This window comes from Geotrypetes seraphini, chromosome 15 (genome assembly GCF_902459505.1).
Source record: "Geotrypetes seraphini chromosome 15, aGeoSer1.1, whole genome shotgun sequence".
NCBI classification, from domain to species: domain Eukaryota; kingdom Metazoa; phylum Chordata; class Amphibia; order Gymnophiona; family Dermophiidae; genus Geotrypetes; species Geotrypetes seraphini.
Genome location: NC_047098.1, coordinates 17,611,813 through 17,633,934, shown reverse-complemented (window position 1 = coordinate 17,633,934; position 22,122 = coordinate 17,611,813). Strand labels below are relative to the sequence as shown.

The window sequence follows — 22,122 nt, the reverse complement described above, 5'->3', positions numbered from 1 at the left end:
GAGAGCAGGAGAGTCGGGGCAGCATGGGCTCACGAAAATCCTTCTGGCTATGCCATGTCTTTTCCTCCCCTTTCTTTGGCATCTTTCTAGTGCTTCCCTTTAAGTCTCCTTGGTGCACCAAAATACTGTACTGCAGCGGTGATCTCTGCCAGCACCCATCCCAGGAGCAAAACTCGAAGGAGCACGGTGCGCATGCGCAGACCATCTACAGGCAAAGAAGAAGGTCTGAGCATGCGTCGGGATCGCTCTTCAGCGATCCATGCGGTCGGTTGGGGGCGTGACTCCGATCGCCCCCATTTGCATGAGCACGCGTTGTGAATCAGGCGCCCGGCAACCTCACGGATCGGATCGCTAACAGATTTGATCGGATCCGTGAAGTTAGTGAATCTAGCTCAATATAAAGTCTTATAGTCCACAACTTAACCAAGGGCTTACTACGGATTACACAAATTTTAAAGAGAATAATCATCTCTGACAAATGATATGTTAAGAAAAGATTGGATTCATTCTCAAACGGGAATCACGTACAGATTGAAAGCAGTTAGACTACAAAAGTTAAAAGTCTAATAGATGCTGGCACTGTAATCTTGAAGTAGGAACTTTAGATCATCTTTTGTTTTATTGTCCCTTTATCTTAGCCTTTTGGAACTCAATTTGGGATCAAGTAAATTGTATATTGGAAAAGCATGTGGCATTATCTTATGATACAGTACTATTTGGTATGCCAATGAGGAAAAAGAGCCAAATATCATCAAATAATAAACTTTTATTGATATTGACAGGAGTCGCCATTCAGCATATCACAAGTAATTGGAAAAATTACAGTAGACTCAATTATAATTTCTGGTGGAACTCAGGTCACATATATAAAATGGAAAGAACAATAGTTATACAACAAGGGAACTATAAGAATTTTAATAAAATTTGGGAGCCATTAACTTCTTATTGTAATGAGTAAATACCATTTTCATTTAAATTTCTTTATTATTTTTCAAACTTACATCAAGTGCACAAAAAGAACTTGAAATACCATCATACAACACTTGAACATCACATTATATTCTTAGTGTATAAATTATTTAAAAACCCTCCCCCCACCCATCTTTCTATACATTCATGAAAACTATCATATTCCTTCATTGAAATATATACCGTCTAATGTTAGGGAGGGGGAGGTTTTTATTTTATTATACATATTGGGAAAATAATAGAGGAATGATGGGAGGGGAGGGTGGTAATTTTATGTATTATAAGATAAAGTAGAAAGATTTTCAAGTGATGTGTTTAACTGTATTGTTTTAATGTTTGTACACTTGATGTAAGATTGAAAATGAATAAAGAATTTATAAAAAAAAAAGAAAGCAGTCATTACTTGTTTCTCTGCATTTGTAAGGAGAAATTAGGTTCTTATTTGCTAATAACCCACCCAAGCTCTATCCGGCACAAAAAGGGGAACCAGGAGTCCACAAATAAAGTTCCAACAGTGCTAAGAGGGGAGCTGAAAAGCCTTACCACCTGCTACCGGAGACTGAGGAAAACTGGAGTAGCAAGAGGGGATGCTCTACTGATATACAAGTTTTAATCTCAGTCTCCACCTGCTGGTAGCAGTGGGCATATTACCCATTCGTAAGCACTATACCAGTCTACCAAATGATACAGAATATATGCTATTATCATGTCCTTCTGGTTTGATATATGTGGTATGTACCACACACCCCATTAGAACTAGGTTGATAGAACGCCGTAATTGTTTGAATACTAAGAAATACTCTGCCCCTGTTGTGTCTCAAATACATTCAAATGTAAACCTATAAGAGGGACTCTTTATACGTCAAAAAATAGTGGAGAAAAAGACCTCAGTGTCACACCAGATAAAACAAACAGTATATTCTAAGCACAATGTAACTTCCAATAGAAATTTGAAGAAGACACATCCCTGGTCATAAAAAACTCCACTCAAACTGGCACTTTACTATTTTCAAAATGTTATAGAATCAGTCTTTCAAACAGTCTCGGCCATAGAAGGTAAACAACCGCGAGATGCACGAATTTGGGACGCAGAATGGAGGGAAAGACAACAAGGGGTGCGTTGGGACACGGAAGGGAGGGAGTACAAACTTCAGACAAAGGATGGAAGGAAGGAGGGAGGAAGCATGAACTTGGAACACAGAATGGAGAGAGTGAGGGAAAAAGATGCTGAGGTGGGGAGGGAATTTAAAGAGAGAATTGTTGGGCATGGGTGTCTGAATGAGAGGGAAAGAGATGGTGCACTTGGGGAAATGAAGGAAGAGGTGAATTATTGGGCATAGGGAGGGAGAGAAATATTGGACAGGGTGGTGGGAGAGGCATGAGGTACAGATGAATGGAAAAGAGAAAGATGAGAAGGAGAAATGCTGGATGTGGTAGTGGAGAGGGAACAGTGGGACGATGAAGAACGAAAGTAAGTGTAAACCTCCTATCTTTCTATTTAAGCTACAGTACTTTGGTTTGAGGGCTGTTTCTTTTATTTTATTATTTTTTTATTTTTATTGATTTTCAAACTTTGACAGTGCAATACAATTAATTGAACATAAAATACTGCATAAAACACACTATTAACTACACAAGTAATACATAAAACAATCATTTTCTCTCATCCTCCTCCCAATTATTAATACAATAAGACATATGATGTTTTGAGGACTGTTTCTTTAATGTTCAATGTTTTTATAGACTGTGTACTGTACAAGATCCAAGTTACATACAAATTCAACTTAGGAACGGTTTAAAAAAAAAAAAAATGGAACTCGTTCCTAACCCAGGGACTACTGCTTGTACCACATGCCTAGCCAGATTTGCTTTTTCTGTGATGGATCTTAAGAAAAAGGAGCACAAGGCGCCACCTACCTTATGGCTGGATCCATTGCAGCTATCCGCTCCGTGACGATCAGAGATTCATTGTAAGTCACGTCATTCAGTGCAGGACCCGAGTTGCAGGCCAATATAACCTGCAGAGTACAAGCAGTCAGTAAATAACATTCAATACTGCCATTTCATTCTATCCAGTCAGTTTCACCTTTGGGGTGAAGAGAGGGAAAGGGAAGGTTTCGGGCTGTCTTCTATTCTCATAACAGCACCCCTTGTCCCATGCTGCCTCTCTCTCCAGGCTTCCAAAACCAAATTGCAAATGATACAATATTTGATGCATATTCAGACAACTGATGATGTTCCAGCTTAGTGAAAAGTGAAACGTTTGCTATGGGCCTATAACTACTTGGTTCTGTCATGTACTTGGTTGCTTTCAGAATAGAATATTTTATAGAAACATAGAAATAGACGGCAGATAAGGGCCCACGGCCCATCTAGTCTGCCCACCTTAATGTCCCTCCCCTACCTTTGCCCTGTGAATAGATCCCATGTGCCGATCCCATTTGGCCTTAAAATCAGGCACGCTGCTGGCCTCAATCACCTGTAGTGGAAGACTATTCCAGCGATCAACCACTCTTTCAGTGAAAAAGAATTTCCTGGTGTCACCTCGTAATTTCCCCCCCCTATATTCTAAATTTTTAGCCTATACTTCAAAGTACTCCAGGACTGCATGGAAAGCACTAGTCTTTGTAGTCCTGCAATTTTGTACAGACAAAAAAAAAAAAAAAAAAAAAGACTACGCCTAGAAAATTAAGGAATGGCATAAGCATTGCGTAAAATCAGGACTGTCTATTCCTGATGAGTTTGATTTAGTTCATATCTTCATGGGGGTTTTGCCAGCCAGCTGTGGTCAAAGCAGCTTCTTTCTGAAACAGGTAACAGAGTACAGAAATACAGTACCTCAGTACCTCGGGTCAGGAGCTCTCGGACGAAAGGAAACACTCCCAAAATGATGTCTATTCCACTGTTGTCTACGAAAATTAAGGCACAGTTGTGAGGTGATCCCTGCAAGACAAAAGCAGGCCGCACAGTTTCGTCTGGACTACCTGATTATTTATTTAAGACATTTATATTGCGTTCAATCTAAAATTCTCAGCAAATCACAACTTAATTTAAAATAACAGATGAAATCACTAACAAATCCTAATATTTACTGCCCCTTTCAAAATATAGCTCCATTAGGCTAAGGGGCTCATAATCAAAACATAAAGATGTCCAAAAGTCGGCATTTGGACATTCTAATTGCCGGGATGTCCAAGTGCCAATTTTCAAAACCGTCTTTCTGGATGTCTTCCAAGGCATTCTAACTGCTAGGCATCCAAAGATCCAGGGCGTGTGTTGGGAGATGCGTTATGGACGGGTTTTGTGGGTTTTTTTGTGGTTTTAGTTTTTTTATTCATTTTTCATAACACAACAAGTGTATCACATAAATTTATACAATTTCATTGAGTACACACTTGATAATCCTTCATAGATCATTGTAAATACAACACAAGACTTGGACTGCTAAGACTTGGACGTCCCGCACCTGTACCGTATTTCCCCATGTATAGGCTGAAGTGGGTGCGGCTTCCTTATATGGAGCAGCCTATCTAAAGACATCATAGATAAGCCGCCCCATTTGTAGATCAGCTGCGGAGTTCTCCGTACCTGTAGCTCCCCCCCTGGACGGCGGGCGGATGCCTCCTACAATGTCACGGCCAGCAGTGCAGGGCAGGAGCGATCTTTTCAGCATCCAGCTGGCCCCGCGCTGCTTCCTCAATGCCTGGGGGGGTAGGGATGTATAGGCCACCCCACTGTATAGGCCGATTTAGGTTTTAAAACTCTCAGATAAGCTGTGGCTAGTAACATGGGGCGGCTTATCTAAGAGTTTTAAAACCTAAATTGGCATTTCCTGTGGCCTATACATGGGGAAATATGGTAATCAAACATTTCCCAAGATATCCTGAACAAAACTTAAGACATTCTGAGCTAGACCTGTTTTCAAAGCAAAGTGCCAAAAAGGTATTCAAACTGACCAGATGACCACAGAAGAGATTAAGTTATGACCCCCCCCACACATTCCTCCGGTGGTCACCAACCCTCTCCTACCCCCACCCCCATCCCCAAAATATGAATGAAGCAGTGCATATCTGTCTCCAGAACAGCAGCATCTGGTATCAGACAACAAGACTGACAATCTTGCGTTTCATATTCGATGCAGAATCCAAAACCACACCTAAATTATAAAGTTTACTCACTATGGGAATGGAAACATCAATACCAATATCACTAGAAGACTATCCTAATAAAACCAAAATCTGAGTTTTAGACATACACTTCTCCCTCGGTATTCGCGGGGGTTAGGGGCAGAGCCGGACCGCCAAGTGTGAAAAATCATGAATAACTTTGTGCCGGCTCTGACCCACCCCGGACCTTACCTGGTGGTCTCCGCCTCCGATCGCCTCCTTTCATGCGTGTTGCGTGTTTGCAGGGGCCAGTGCGGGTGCTTTGGTCTCCTCTTTCCCCGCTTCGGTGTCGGGCCGGGCAGAGCGAAGATCGTTCCTCTCTGGGCTGGCCTTGCCTGGTGGTCTAATGGGCTTTCGGGGCAGGAGCAATCTTCCTACGCTCTTGCCCCGTGCAGATCGCCAATAGGAAATGGCTGCCCTGAGGTCCCGTAATCTCTTGAGACGACGACGGGAGCTCACGGCAGCCATTTCCTATTGGCTATCTGCATGGGGCAGGAGCGTAGAAAGATCGCTCCTGCCCCGAAAGCACGCTAGACCACCAGGTAAGGCCGGGATGCCGGGGGGAAGGTGGGAGGGAGGCGGGGAAGGTCCGAAACAAAGCTTTTTTTGTCCCTCCCCTAAAAAAATTGTGAATAACCGAATCCGCGGATGCTAAAACCGCGGATTCAGAGGGGGAAGTGTACTGTATTTAACTGATTAGTAAACATCCACCAGTCATCCACACAAGAGTAGCTAAGAGCTACCAGAACTCATCTATAACTGAGGTTAATTCGTTGTACGCATAATTTTTTACGTAAAAGCCCTTTTTTGAAACAATGTAATTAAAAAAAATTTAACAAAATAAAGGATGTTATAGGACTTAAGAATGAGCAGACCTTTGAGTTCTGGCCCAGAAATAGCTAAGAAGGAAAATTTAAATTAAATCAGTAATTTAAAGAGAGGGTAAGGTTGGGCAGACAGGATGGACCATTTGGGTCTTTATCTGCCATCAGCTACTATTTTACTATATATCTAGAAAGTCCCAACTGCTATCCAAAGGAAGCCTTAAAAGACTGTCGACCTACCTTCAAGCGCTCTATCCACTCACAGTAGGAATCCACCAGCCAAGGTCGCTCTGTGAAAAATGCAAAACATTGCAGACAGTCAGAACACAGTAAAGACTCTGATACAAGAACTCAGGGGCAGGGCAGGGCAGGATTAACCAATAGGCCAAGTAGGCACGTGCCTAGGGCCCGAAATGGTCAGGGGGGCTTGATGAAGGAGGGCATCAATATTGTTTTTTCCAAACGGTGATGGGCCCCTCCAGCATCAATTGGCTACGCAGGACTCCCCCCCCCCCCCCGATCGGCAACGCAGCCCCCCCCCCCTCGACGGAAAGTAAGACAAGCAAGCAACACGGGTAAGAAAGGCAACAGGAACTATAATTGTGCAAGCGGTGCTGCTTGCCCAAAGCTTCCCTCTGATGCAGCTTCCTGTTTCCGCCTGGGCGCATGGTGGGGCGTGTCAGGGGGGCCCACTGTACTTGTGTGCCTAGGGGCCCTTGACAAATTAATCCTGCCCTGCTCAGGGGGGCATAAAACCTAAACCACCAACTGTTAACTGTTTAGACTGTGCAGTTTTATTCTCCTACAGAATAATATAAACAGCTCTTGCTCCTATTTTCTGTCTTTTCAACCCACTTCTGATTTTTTGGCCCACAGGAAGAACTAACAGCATTTGTCTGAGCCAGCAACACACTATTTGTTTATGTTTATTAAAATCCTTATATACCACATATACAGCCAAAAAAAGGATCAAAGCGGTTTACAATATAATTGAATCAAAATTATGAAAATGACTCCAAGTAGCATTCCTACTACATAATTAAAATTAAAAATGAATCAAATGAAAAATATAAGAATAGATAAATGCAGATTGAAGTCCCGAATTCACAACCCTTCAGTTCAAAAAGGCCAGTTGAGAAAAATGTGTGTGATCTATTCATCCAGCAATATGGAACCTATACTACAAGTCTGCCGTACAATTGGCAACATCAAACATAGCGCTACCACTGATCCTCGGTCCCAAACACTATCTATCCTGCAACTGCAGAGATATGATGGAAAGAACATGTTGGGATTATGCAACCAAAGAGATAGTTATCCAATAGAAATTAGATGGATGTTTTAGGTTTAAACCTTAGATTACCAGTGTAGGAACCCTCTGTTAGTGTATTACCTGCCATCTCTCCACCTATTGAATTAATCCTTTAAAATGGAGTCCATAAGCAATTCCTCCTTCCCCACAAAGAGGCCCTGTTATACCAGATATCCATAATGAATGAACCAGGTTAAGCTACAGGACATACTTTAGTTAGCTTGCAAACCAGATCTGTTGGATATTCAAGGACTGGATTTGAGGTGCATGTATTAGAGCAGTGTTCGTCAACATTTTGACACGTATGGACCGGTGGAAATAAAATAATTATTTTGTGGACCGGCACCTGTCTGTAGACCGGCAGTTGAAGAACACTGGGCTAAGTCGTGCCCATCTCCATCCAATCTCCGCCCCAGACCCTGCCCCCATAATAGTACTAATTGTAACATCATTTTTAAATATATATATATATTACATATATATATTACATATTACATATTATATATATATATATATATATATATACATATATATATATATATATATATATATATATATATATATATATATATATATATATATATATATATATATATATATATATATATATATATATATATATATATATATATATTACATATTACATATTATATATATATATATATATGTAATGTGTGTGTGTGTGTATATATATATATATATAAATATATAATCGTATTAACAACACATAATGGTTAACCACAAAATTAAAACACACAAAGTACACTGTATGCTTTTCAACATTCATTCCTACCAGAAAACAGATAACCCTAAGATGCAAGACTCTGCAAGCAGTACAACCCCAGAGGAAAAGAAACAAATGCATTTCTTCCTGAACAGACAGCAGATGTAAATCAATTACTAAATGAAAAAAATAAAAGCATTCCTCCTACCGTCTCTCTCCCTCCATGCTGTGCCTTGCTTTCTGGCCTGCCTGCCTGCCCCCCCCCCCCCGGTGTTATCTTCGGGCCAGCTCCCTCTTCGTGAGTGCTGCAGTGCTCAAAGCTGTGGACAACGGCCCCTCGCGTGCGTCCTGCGCCTCATCTGGAAGCCTTTCCTCTGATGTTGAAACATCAGAGAGAAGGCTTCCGGTTCAGGCGCAGGATGCGCGTAGGAGCCTTTTTCCACGGCTTTGTGCACGCAGCACTCAGGGAGCCAGCTCGAAGACACTGCGTTGATCGCACCGTGGCCTGGCAGCTGAAGAAAACTGTCTTAGGCCCGATGGACATACCGACCCTATGGACCGGCAGAAAATTTCTGCGGACCGGCACTGGTCCATGGACCGATGGTTGAAGAACACTGTATTACAGAACAGACTAATCATTTCTTCCAGATCAGGAAAGCATGCAAGCTCTATCAGATATAAAACAAGGGAATCAGAAGCTTCATTTTGATATTGAAAGCCTACAAACGAGGAAATACCAGGTCACCCAAGAGAGAAAAACTGGCCTTGGACACTCAGGTCTAGTTCTCCTTGTAGGACTAGGGTTCGTACCTTGCAATTTCTTTTTTGCCTCTTCAAATCCAAATGCTGGATCAGTTTCGAGAACTCTGCATTGCAGGGGAGAGAGAGAGAGATGAGGGAAACTGTTTAAAATGTCCTTCAACCAATGTGCATAAAAAGCGCAAACCATAGTGCAACCGAAAACCACCCACCGAATGGTGTCAAAAATGGTGCCCGGATTTCAGGAAATCACACACTCTAGTGTGGGTACACTGAAACACCAAAACTATTCTGTATTTTTTTTTTTTTTAAAGCACTCTATTCCAGAAGAAGTACTTCTCCTTTACAAATACTTCCACATGGCCTCAGAGCAGTATATAAAGCAATGCAAATGACGCTTTGTTAATCCAAGTTTATTAAAATTTTGATATACCGCCTTATCAGAATTCAAAGTGGTTTTACAGAAATTAAGAATATAGTACAATGGGCATGACACGAAGACATACAAATATACTAGACATACTGGAACAAGAGGAGATGTGGAGGAACTACAATGTTTGGATAGAAAAGAACAGATAATGGTAAAAACAGGAGGGGAGATTACATCACTAGATAAATTTAAGGTTTCAAGTTTATTTAATTTCTTTGATTAATTTCGCAATAATCCAAATCCAATGCGATTTACATAAATTCAAAATTAAGTATAATAATAAAAGCCAACAAACATAACATTCACTACTAATACAGTAATACATGTAAGGAGGGAGGCGGTTGACAGCAATTGGCATAAATACAATTCTAAGAAAATAAAAGTGAAAATAAAACAAGGGAAAGGTCCAAAGACACAGAAGGTTGGGGAACAGGTACCCGCTTAATTCTATTAGATCGCCTTCCTAGAACTATTATAGGTTAGAACAAATCTATTGGAAAGCGTCCTTGAATAGCCAGATCTTTAGGAGACTCAGTGATTTTTCTTCTCTTATATTAAGTGGGAGAGAATTCCAGATTTGAGGGGCTGTGGCAGAAAAGATCATATCTCTCCATTTCTTTTCATAGATGCTTTTGAGGTTTGAACATCCTTTAAGGATGTTTTAATTTCATGTTAGTTCGGCCATTCTGGCCTTAGTTTGTTTTATACCATTTATTTTCTAATTAGGAGATCCTCTATTTTTATTCCACGCTTTTTTGAATTCCATCACCATTTTCCTCTCCACCACTTCCCTCAGGAAGGCATTCCAGGCATCTACCACCCTCTCCGTGAAGAAGAATTTCCTAAAATTGCTCCTAAGTCTTAGTGAGGGAGGTTGGGCACCTGGCATCGCAGCACTGTGCAGCCCTCCCACCTCCACCCCCCACCACTACTACTTATCACTTATATAATGCTGAAAGGCATACTCAGCGTTGTACATTTTGACATTTCTAGACGGACCCTTCTCGGAAGAGCTTACAATCTAACTTGGACAGACAGACATGACATATAGGGTTGGGGATGCAGAACCTAAGGTGAGAGGAGTTAGGAATCAAAAGCACTCTCAAAGAGGTGGGCTTTTAAATGGGTCTTGAACACTGCCAGAGTCGGAGCCCGCTGTAGGGATTTGAGCAGCTTGTTCCAAGCATACGGTGCAGCAAGGTAGTAGGGGTGGAGTCTGGAGTTGGCAGTTGAAGAGAAGGGCACAGATAGGAGGGACTTACCAGCTAACCGGAGCTCACGGGGGGAGGGAGGGAATCAGAGGGGGAGATAAGTGAAGAGAGATAGTGAGGGGCAGCTGAGTGAGTGCACTTGTAGGTCAGTAAGAGGAGTTTGAATTGTATTCAGAAATGGATGAAAAGCCAATGAAGTGATCTTAGGAGAGAAGTAACTCGAGTAAAGCGGCTCTCCCGGAATATGAGTCATGCAGCCAAATTCTGGATGGATTGGAGGGGAGCAAGAGGGCTAAATAGAAGGCCTGAGAGTAGCGAGTTGCAGCAGTCTAAGCGAGAGGTGATGAGGGCATGGCTAAGTGTTTTGACAGTGTGCTCAGAAAGGAAGGGTCAGATCTTGGTAATATTATAGAGGAAAAAGCGGCAGGTTTTAGCAATATGTTGTATCTGGAAAGCGGAGGAGAGAGAGGAGCCATAGATGACCCCGAGATTACGAGAAGACAAAACAGGAAGGATGAGAGTGTTGTCTACAGAGACGGAGAACGAGGGAAGCGGCGAGGTAGGTTTAGGCGGGAAGATGAGCAACTCTGTTTTTGCCATATTCAATTTTAAAAGGCAGCGAGACATCCAGGTGGCAATGTCAGCTGGGCAGGCTGGGACTTTGATCTGGATTTCTGAATGCACAGCATCAAAAAACTCTTGTCTTTTGAAGAATGAAGGCTCTGCTCAATGATCAAAGAGAGGACATCGTTCCCATAGAAAGCACCAGCAGTTGTGGCTTCCCTCAAACTTTTGCATTGTCAAAAATATGTTTCATTTCTCTCTCTCACACCCCCCCTTTCTCTTTTCTCCTGGAGCTGATAACTTGCTTTAGTGTAGAACAGGGGTGTCAAATGTTGGTCCTTAAGGGCCACAATCTAGTTGGATTTTCAAGATTTCCCCAATGAATACGCGTGAGATCTATTTGCATGCGCTGCTTTCATTGTATGCTAATAGATCTCATGCATATTTATTGGGGAAATCCTGAAAACCCGACTGGATTGTGGCCCTCGAGGACCGACATTTGACACCCCTGGCATAGAATGAAAATGGGTATATTTGTACTAGTAGACTTAGAGAGGCTGACGTCAGATGTCAGAGAAAGGGCGGGACCGCCAGAAGAGGAAGCAGCGTAGACACAGGGCTAAGAGAAGGGGCAGGACCGCCAGCAGAGGAAGCAGCAGGACAACGGTAGGAAACTTCTACATGATGGGGGGGGGTGGAGGCTGTGGGGGTGCGAGCGGTCCTTCGGGGTGGGGGGTGAATCGGACGTCGGGGGGGGGGGAACTATGTAAAAAAAAAAAGGGGCTAACGCGCTCACGAATATAACGCGCATGGTTATACACGGTTTGTAAAATCGTGTATAATGCGCGCGTTATATGCGTGAAAATACGGTACTACACCACTGTTTCAGGCACTACCAACTTCACATTCACTACTGTTCAAGTTTCCTTCCCCCACTCCCATACAACCCAGTCGTTGGAGGCAACACCCTTGGTGAGAAATATGGGCTGCAGGTCCTTCTAGTGCCCAGTACAACTGCATTCTTGAGCCAGCTTGCAGTTAACTCTAAGTAGAGGACCTCTTCTGGGATTCAAACCCTCACATCTAGATCCCTTCACATCCCGATGTGCAGCTCTACCGCCAGCTCACTGAGCCGTCATGGAGGACATGTTTTCAAACCAATTCTGTTTGGAAGATTATAGCTTCCTCCGATTAGTGATTACAGGGTTTCATTTACTCTAATAGTCTTAATGACAAAAGAAAATATTTGTCCTTTTTAAATCAGAAAATGGAAACCTCAAAAAACAAGGGTCATGCAGTTCAAGAGAGGGGCACTGAACAGCTAAAAGAAACACATTGGATTTTAACACCTACTCTGAGACAGCTTTTGCTCCCCAGTCAAAGACATTACCCGCCAGGAGCCCCTTCACCAGAGCAAGCTGTCGAGCCTCCCAGCCTAAGGCATCCAAAGACTGTGTCACTTTTTGGAAAAATTTGAGCGCTATATCATTTTCTTTTTGCTTTACCTGCAAAGAAAAACAAACAAACAGGGAGAGACAGGGGTATTAAAGAAGGAAAGACAGCCATACAGAACTGCCTGATCCCAAATGCATGGTGCAAAATAAGAACAAATTCATATGCAATACACACATAACACAGGTAAATTATGGCATAGACCCGACACGGGCCGTGTTTCGGTCAGACCACCGACCTCCTTCTGTGGTCCAATCTTTCAATGTGCCATAAGCTCAAATTTGCAAAAAACTAAACTAAACTTTAAGCTTATATACTGCCTCTTCTCTATAGAAATAGAGCTCGGAACGGTTTACAAAAGTTTTAGAGAAAGGAAAATATAATAAGAATTAGTGATTATATAGAGAGCAGCTGAATTTACATTTTTGAGAACAGCCTTGCAAAGAGTATTTTTGTTTGTTTTTTTTCAGCCTGTGGCACAGTTTCTGTATTGCTTTTTTGCAATTTTGAGCTTGTGGCACATTGAAAGATTGGACCCCAGAAGAAGGTCAGTGGTCCGACCGAAACACAGTCCATGTCAGGTCTATGCCACAATTTATCTGTGTTGTATGTATCGCATATGAATTTGTTCTTATTTTGCACCATTTTTTGAAATAAACTGTATTTACAAGATACCAGTTCCACTTTCCTTTTCCATTTTTTGCTTTGTGTTTTGTTTTAATGGAACTATTTTGGTGGACTTCTTTTGTATTGATCTCAAATGCATTTCATTTGGAGTCTTATCCTCCAGCAGACCACAATTTTACTGTTCCCAAACAGAGGCAAGACAGACACAGTTGTCTTAGGGGTTACAAGCAACCAGTGAATTCAGATGCTTACTCCTGTTTTGAGTAAATGTTTTTCTCCTTGGATTATTTTCATCTAGAGAAACCGGAATTATGGGTAGAAGGCGGAGGGGAGGTTTGCCTCCAGTGGAAATGTTTTCTACATTTACTTAGAGAGTCTAAAGAAATTGCAAGTAAAAAAAAAAAGGTTATGAAAATGAGAATGTTTGAAATAAATGAAAAATAGCCCTTTACTCCAGATTCTAGCAGAAAGCAACATTAAAAAAAAATAGCTAGCCCAGAGCCTGGCATAATCAGAAAGATTAGGGTATGAGTTCTGAATACACCACACCAATCTGACTTTATTAAAAAGGGGATGCTGGACAATCTAAGTGAAATTCACAATGGACTCTTAACAAGAAAAATAAAAAGCAAACTTATCTCTGACAATATTTTCATTATATGAGGTTTTCAACCTAGTCCTCTGGTTTTCAAGATATCCACAATGAATATAGATTAGATTTGTGTACAGTGGAGGCAGTGTATGTAAATTTATCTATGTCATGCATATTCATTGTGGGTATTTTGAAAACCTGACTGGCTAGATTTGCCCTGCACACTGGATTTAAAACTCCATAGAAAATTATTAGAAAAGGTTAGCCAAAACCTTTCTGTAACAGAAAATCCCTGTAAACTTTACCCTTTTGAACAGAAATTCTGCTTTTCCAACTCTACAGTCACATCTAAGAAACAACAGCTTTCTTTCCATGCAAATTCACAGAACCATCATAGCAGCCCCCATGGTTGCCCTGCACAGCTTAACCTGCCTACGGCCCTAGAACTCAGGTCAGGAAGTAGAGGAGAGATGGAAGTCAAGACAGCTGACATGATGCAAGAGCCTACAACCAATCAGTCTTGAGTTTACGACCATGTCCAGCCTGGAGAATGAATTGATCTTACCTTGGAGTACGGATCCGGGAAGTTGAATTCATTTAAACAATGTTCTCTTGTATCTAGTAAGCTGCGAACTGTTAAAGATCCGTAGGCACTGAAGAGGAAGGGAGGGGGAAGAAAGGAAAACATTTAGGCACATCAAAGGGAACAGAAAAAAGTTCTGTCAGCATTGCACTCTCTTCATGTTTGATTACAGGCTTCGTTTCACAAAAGAGAACAAATATTATCTTGAAAGCTCAAGGATAGATCTTGGACAATTTTTTGTTGGGCTAAATTAATTCCTGCTCTTTACAGTTGTCCAGAAAAACCTAAAGTTGGAAAAACTGTTTGAAGTTTTTCCCATGAATCTGACTGTGTGCGATCAGAAAATAATTAAAAAAAATTTTTAAGCCCATCCTGGGGTCCCGCAAAGTTACTAAATTTGCTATTATTTTTGCTTAATGGCGAAAATGTTTTGGTATTTATAGCTATAACTTTTATGTTTTCACACTCAGCAATGCCTATTCCCTCCTGTCATTGGAAGACCCCTCCCCCTTGAGATCTCCCTCCCCCATACCTATTGTTGAGGAGCAGGAGGGGTGCTCAGTCCTTCCTGCTTCCTCCGATGCGCCGTCCAGAATGCCGGGCCTTAGGCAACTCCCCAGGGAGGTGCCTAAGGCCCTGATTGGCTCAGATGCCTCAGGCCCCTCCCTTGGGAGGGATCTTAGGCAAATCGTTTGCATGCAAACTTGTTAGTGCATCAACCACTGTTGGGGAAATGGCCAGCGAATCGGCCAACAGTGATCCAGTTGGAAATACCAATTGACCTTTGTGCATCTAGGACTAACTGATGTTTGAGTAAAGGTGAGGATGATCACAAGCATTTCTCAGGCAACAGATCAGCTGCTGATATCATACTTGTATAATTCATTATAAATCACATAAATTTGTTTTATTTGAACATTCACAACTGACAACATTTCTGTCTCTGACCAGGCTGGAGAATGCTCAATGAAGAATAGATGACTGCCCTTAGCACTACAAACCTATAACGTTTATTCCTTATAATAATTTGCTTTAATTCTATTTTAATTTAATCTTGGATCCTAATAGAAGACTTGAGCAGGATTTAAATTAGAAATTTTTCTTTTTGAATTTGTATAATCTTGTTTGGATTGTTCTCCTTTATCTCTTGAATCTTGCTTTCTGTACAAGTTAATCTTGATTATGTATATTTGAAAATTCATAAATTAAAAAAAAAAAAAAAAAAAAACACCACCAAATTCCAAGCCATAACTATTCTAGCTAAATCAATTCAGTAATATAACATACAACAATATCAGTAAAACCCAATACGACAGCATAGTGCTATGTTTCCTCACTGCTAAATCCATCCAGTTCCACCCCACTAACTTATGCAAATGGAGAACACTGCATCTGTGTAATACAAACACACAACTCTGCCAATCGCTTCATTCAACACTGTGCTTACATCTACTGTGTAGAAAGTGTCCAAACTCACAAAGGCTGGTGTCTCAACGTCTGCAGCTTGTTCCAGTATTTCTGGCGAAACTTCTCTGCCCGGTCCTCTGCATCCACCATATCTGGTTGGCTGGCAGTGGCCCGCTTCACTACCTGGCACAAGGAAGAATCACAGCCGATGCAAGTGTCACAACGCGCTCTGTCCTCTATGCCTACGCCACTGCAGCGCCTTCTATTTTACTCTCTTGAACGCAAAATAATCAGGTGAAAGTTAGCACTGGGGAATGGACTTTGATGGGGCAAATGGTACAATGGATTGACCTCACTAGGAACCAAGCTGCCCCAATCTTGCCCTGGGAGGGGCAATTCAGAGGGCAATTCAGCCTCATTCCAGAGCAATATCTGGCTTCCCTACTGTGACTGCCAATCAGTGCTCTGAATCCAGTAATTGGTGGATAAATTTATTTCACAGAAGCTATCACACAGTTCTCAGTCATACCAGCTGGACATGAACCAGGGGCCTGGAAGCTAAAGACCAGAACTTTGGGCTAGATGCACTACAGATAGCGACTCGATTGCTGCTGGCCAATTCTCTGGACGATTCTCCAACAGCGATCAATGCATTATCAAGTTTGCATGCAAACGATTCAAACGGAGGTGCAAATCATTTGCATGCAAACGCAACCGACCAATCTTCAGAGAGCGATTGACACACGCGCAGAGCCCTAATAGCAGTGACAGAGAAAGCAGCCTCCTGTCACTGCTATTAGGGCTTCTGGATGCAATTCTAATATGGAACGTTTACATTTTACACACATTATGGGCAAAATTCTGCATATGGTACTGACCAATTGGTGCCAAAAACATGGGCAAAGCACGATTCCATAAACAGCGCTCCAAGTTGGGTGCCGTTTATAGATCATCATCTAGAGCTGGAATCCGTCCCTAACTTTTAGGCATAATGATTTACACCAATTGAAACCTGGTATAAAATCCCTTTGCCTAAATTAGGCAATAGCACATGCAAATTCTTGGACCTCCAATGTCCCTCCCATGGCCACACCCACTTTTCAGATTTACACACTAGAATTGACGCATCTTTATGAACACCTACCAAGATGTGTGCAAAAATTCTATCGTCTATTAGCACCCAAGTTTTGGCACTAACTGGTTCATTATTCAATTAACTTGTTCACGGACTTTGGGCATACACCCAAATTTTCAGCACCATATACAGAATCCGAGGGTAGGCATTTGCTCACATACCCCTTAAGCACTATTCTGTATGAGTGCACCTAAGTGGCATAGGGCCCTACAATTCAAGGTTATTTAAGACATTTGTAATTGTGTAAGCGCTGATTGCTTATTTGTTTGCATTTTTATACGTATTTTATGATTTTTTTTATTGTGTATGTTTAAATTGTGAGCCGCCTTGGGAAAGGCGGATTATAAATAACACAAAGCAAAACCACAAATAAAATATCTAAGCGGTTAGCAAATCAATATACACTCCTCCCTCTGTATTCGCGGGGGTTAGGGGCAGAGCTGGCCTGCGAACAAGGAAAATTCGCAAATAACTTTTGGGCCAACTCTGACCCAGCCCCGGACGAGGGGGCGATTGGAGGAGGAGGGGGCAATCGGAGGAGGAGGAGGCAACTTCATGCATGGACCTTACCTGGTGGACTAGCGGCGACGCGGGGCAGGAGTGATCTTCCTACACTCCTTCCCCGTGCAGAGCCATGCTGTGAGTTCCTGTGGTCTCACGAAACCACAACGGGAGTTTCCGTTGTAGTCTCATGAGACCACGGGAACTCATAGCACGGCTCTGCAAGGGAAGGAGTGTAGAAGATCGCTCCTGCCCCGCGTCGCCACTAGTCCACCAGGTAAGGTCCATGCATGAAGTTGCCTCCGATCGCCTCCTCCTCCAATCGTTCCCTCGCCCCGATCCAAGTCCCAGGGCTGGTTCTGGTCGATGCGGGCTGTCTCCAAGTGATTCTCGGGGGGGGGGGGGGCTGAGAAAAAATTGTGAATAGTCGAAACCGTGAATAGGGAGGGCTAAGTGTATAGAAATGGGTAAGATTAATGGAGAGAAACAATAGGAAAGTAAAATTACATAGGGATTTAATAAAAACTCCATGAAAGGAGTAATAGCAAATTAAAATTGCTTAAAATTAATTTGGGGAACAGACAAAAGGTGGGAGGATAAGTGAAAAGGTGACATTGGACACAATTGTGCACAAAATGCACTTGCTTGAAAGGGTGGTGAAGCAGGAAAGAGTTGTAGTCATCCTAAAATAGAAACAAATTTTGGAATAATTTGTTTGTAATATACTCTTTTGTGCACTTGTTTAATTTGAAAATTAATAAAAAATTAAAAAAAATAAAAATAAAAAAATAAAAGAAACAAATGCTTGGGTAAAAGGAAGCTTTTGAGGAGTGCCTTGAGCTTTTAAAATGAGGGTTCAATACACGGATATTTGGGAATGTCATTCCAGAGTAAAGGCGAAACAACTGAAAATAAGGTACTTCTAGCAGAATATGAGCGGACCTGAAGAAATGACGGCATTACGAGAAGGTGCCGTTAGGAAGAATGTAATGAATGGAGTGGAGAATAGGTTATATATTTGAACAGGAAGGATGGAAGGTCAGAATGAAGAATTTGAAATGTTAAAGACAATAATCTCAAAAAGAATCCAGTACTGCATGGATTACTGTAATATTCTCTATCTTTCGATTTCTAAGAAAAATGTAAAAAGGCTGCAGATCATTCAAAATACTGCAGTACGACTGATTTTCGGATTGAAAAGATCAGATCATGTGTTACAGTGTTATTATAGACTGCATTGGTTGACAATAGAAGCTAGAACAGTTTTCAGATTTGGATGTGTTATATTTTAAGGCCTTGAATGGATTTTTACCCAGTTATCTTTTAGATTGCTTCTTTTTTTTTCCAATTCTTTATTCATTTTTCCATCTTACATCAAGTGTACAATATTACATCAATTGAATCATATGCATCACTTGAAATTCATTTCTATTATCATCTTCAATACATAAATTAAGCCCCTCCCCCCATTCTCCCTTTCCACAAATATTGTAAATCAAACATATCATACATGTGATATATTCAAAAATATTGATTAAACCAATAATATAACTATATATCCCCCCCTTTCCCATTATTATAATTATACTTTTAGTGTAAAAAAGGTGTCTAATCATTAGAATATGTTATCAATGGCCCCCCAAATCTTTTTAAAATTATTATAATTCCCTTTTTGTATGGCAATTGTTCTTTCCATTTTGCATATATGGCACAACGAATTCCACCAGAAGGTGTAATTAAGTCTGGTGTAATTTTTCCAATTTCTGGTGATATGTTGAATGGCAACTCCTGTCATTATTAATAAAAGTTTATTATTACTAGATGAAATTTGACTTTTTATTCTCATGGATGTCCCAAATAAAATTGTATCATATGATAGAGCTACATGGTTTTCTAATAAACAATTAATTTGAGACCAAATTGATTGCTTCAATTTTGCTAGTAGAAAACACTTGCGTGTGATACGACTTTTTGATTTTCCATCTGTAAAGAGATGTGTTTACAAATGATTTCTTAGTAAAACTATGGCATATTTGACAGCAATTTGGGACAAACAAGTTAGTACTATACTTATATCTCAATCTCAACCTCTTACCTAGTCTTTAGACAATCATTGAAAACCCATTTGTTTGGTAAATATTTTGATTAATTTATTATGATCATACTACATAAAGTTAGTATCTCTTAGGGCTCCTTTTATTAAGGTGCTCTAGCGTTTTTAGTGCACACACAAAATTACCACGCGGTACGCTTCTAGAATAACCCCAGCTCAATGTTGGCGTTAAAGTCTAGCGTGGCAATTTAGCGCGCGCTATTCCACGCGTTAAGGCCCTAACGCACCTTAGTAAAAGGAGCCCTTAGTTGTTAACCACACTGACCCGCAAGGTAGCTACGGTATATAAGAATTTATGTAATGTATTGCTCTGCCTGAAGAAGAGGAATGACCTACCGTATTTTCACGCATATAACGCGTGCATTATACATAATTTTTACAAACCGTGCATAACCGTGCGCGTTATACGTGTGAGCGCGTTTTACAACTTTTTTTTTTCAATCCAACCGGCATCCCCCCTGCGAACCGCCATCCTCCCGCCCCCCGCTCGTGTCACCCCCCTTCCCCCGCGATCCTACATCCCTCCCAGCACCGCAAAACATCTCTTACCCGATTGGGCACCGGCACCAATGCACAGGATGTGCCAGTGCCCGAAGATACTCCCTCGTTGGGTTGGGCTGGGCTGGGCGGTGTGGTGTGAGAGAGATCCTCCTTCTTCCTGCGCCGGGCTGGACTAGGCTTTGAGCATTTGCGCATGCTCAAAGCCTTCTGGCCTCGCTCTCTCCGATAATTTCGCGATGCAAGCGGGGGGGGGGGGGCAATGCCAGTTCGGGGGGCGATGTGGAGCACCACTAATGGCCTTGAGGATGGGGGGTAAGGTGAAACAGCACCGGTGGCCTCGGGGGGGGGGGGGTGGAAACAAATCAAGCGAGTTTCCATTCATTCCTATGGGGAAACTTAATTTGATACATGAGCAATTTGGTTTACGAGCATGCTTCTGGAACGAATTATGCTCGTAAACCAAGGTTCTACTGTATTTGCAATGCGTATAACTTCAAGCATAAAACAGTCCAAATAATAACAACAAGTTGCTCTTTGGGAGAACAGATTCAATTCAAAGTAGTCATTTTCTCTCAATTTCAAGCAGTCTCTGTCTCTCGACGCGGCCATGTTTCAGCCGGCACGCCTTCATCAGACATAAAACATGCTTTGCAAAAAACTCCTGGTCGAGATAACTTTCAGCATGTGAGATTGTTATACTAGCTACAGCTCATTTGCTGTGATTTGTTCTCTTTTTGAACTGTGATCTAAACATCAGTTGATATCATCTTGACCAGTAGAGTTTGTAAGGCGTGTTTTACTTCTCCTGATGAAGGCCGTGTCGAGAGAAAGATTGCTTAAAATTGAAAGCGATGGCTTTGAATCGAGTCTGTTCTCCCAGAGATACACTTGTTATTACTTGGACTGTTTTATGCTTTATTAAAAAGGTGCTTTGGACATTAAATGAATAACCTTCAGCAATCCTATCCATCCAAAACAGGATGCTGAAAATACAAAGATAAAAGCTATCTATTTTACTTTATATCTGTGCTTTGTAGGCCCCCGTTTGCAAAATAAGTTCTCCAGATAGGGACATCTTGGAGGGGAGGTGGCAAAACTTTATATGGGGAGTTGTGATGGCAAGCCACTAACTCTGGGCCATATGCGATTGTCTAGTATAGTTGGTACCAGGTGCCAAAGAAAATGACTTGCCCAAGGTCAAGGATAGCTAGTGACTTGAGTGAAAATTTGGACTCGCATCCAAGGTCTTCTCCTGAGTAATACTCCAACCACCAGTGCTATTTTTTTCCTGTATTCTCTCAGCACTTACCCCATCCAATGCCTCCTCAAAGCAGGTAAGCCAATACTCCCTGGCAAGGGCATCCTCCGTCAGGTCTACAGTATCTGGAATGTAAGATGAGGGGTCAAAGAGCAGAGGAAGATTCACAAGCTGCCGGTCCAGGCGATCCATTTCTAACATGTCGAACTAAAGGATGGGATAAAAGACTTTGTAATCTGAATGGAACACTCTAGACAAAAAAAAAAAAAAAAAAAAAAAAAGGGGGTCCCCTGGTGCCCAACTATTGAGACACATCTAATTCTACCACTCCTACCAGCTATGTCATGTCACTGTGACATCAGAAATGATAAGCAGCTAAAGCTTAGGATATGTTTGCTCAGAAAAGTGCACCATTACTTATATATCACAAATAAGCTTGGAACTAACTATCTCAGGGATCTCAAAGTCCCTCCTTGAGGGTCGCAATCCAGCCAGGTTTTCAGGATTTCCCCACTGAATATGCATTGAAAGCAGTGCATGCACATAGATCTCATGCATATCCATTGGGGAAATCCTGAAAACCCGTCTGGATTGCGGCCCTCGAGGAGGGACTTTGAGACCCCTGAACTATCTGATATCTCATGAAGAGACTTATTTTCAGGCTACCATTTGATCTTTTTCCTGGAGGGAGGCTATAGGCCACAGGTGTCAAAGTTGGTCCTCGAGGGCCGCAATCCAGCCGGGTTTTCAGGATTTCCCCAATGAATATGTATGAGATCTATTAGCATACAATGAAAGCAGTGCATGCAAATAGATCTCATGCATATTCACTGAGGAAATTTTGAAAACCCGACTGGATTGCGGCCCTCGAGGACCGACTTTGACACCCCTACAAATATAGGCCAGTCCTGACTCTTTTGCACCCCTCCTTCTCATGTATTATGGTATCTACAGTGCTACTTTCAAAATGGAAACAAATAAGGACAATTATAAT

At 41.7% G+C, this 22,122-nt stretch overlaps 1 protein-coding gene across 11 annotated transcripts in view; it reads right to left on the bottom strand.

The window, feature by feature from the left end:
* PANK4 (pantothenate kinase 4 (inactive)) overlaps positions 1 to 22,122 on the bottom strand; it is a 78,323-nt gene that overhangs the window by 8,498 nt on the left and 47,703 nt on the right. For 7 of the 11 annotated variants that reach the window (XM_033921986.1, XM_033921987.1, XM_033921982.1 and 4 more), the window contains 8 exons: positions 21,180 to 21,335; positions 15,691 to 15,803; positions 14,196 to 14,283; positions 12,313 to 12,464; positions 8,806 to 8,861; positions 6,200 to 6,249; positions 3,808 to 3,912; positions 2,887 to 2,987 (listed from right to left, as the gene is read on the bottom strand). In XM_033921986.1, the coding sequence (XP_033777877.1) occupies positions 2,887 to 2,987; positions 3,808 to 3,912; positions 6,200 to 6,249; positions 8,806 to 8,861; positions 12,313 to 12,464; positions 14,196 to 14,283; positions 15,691 to 15,803; positions 21,180 to 21,335 (821 nt within the window). Of the gene's footprint in view, positions 1 to 2,886; positions 2,988 to 3,807; positions 3,913 to 6,199; positions 6,250 to 8,805; positions 8,862 to 12,312; positions 12,465 to 14,195; positions 14,284 to 15,690; positions 15,804 to 21,179; positions 21,336 to 22,122 lie in introns of those variants that run through there. The other 4 variants (XR_004537099.1, XR_004537098.1, XR_004537100.1 and 1 more) reach the window with 3 other exon arrangements.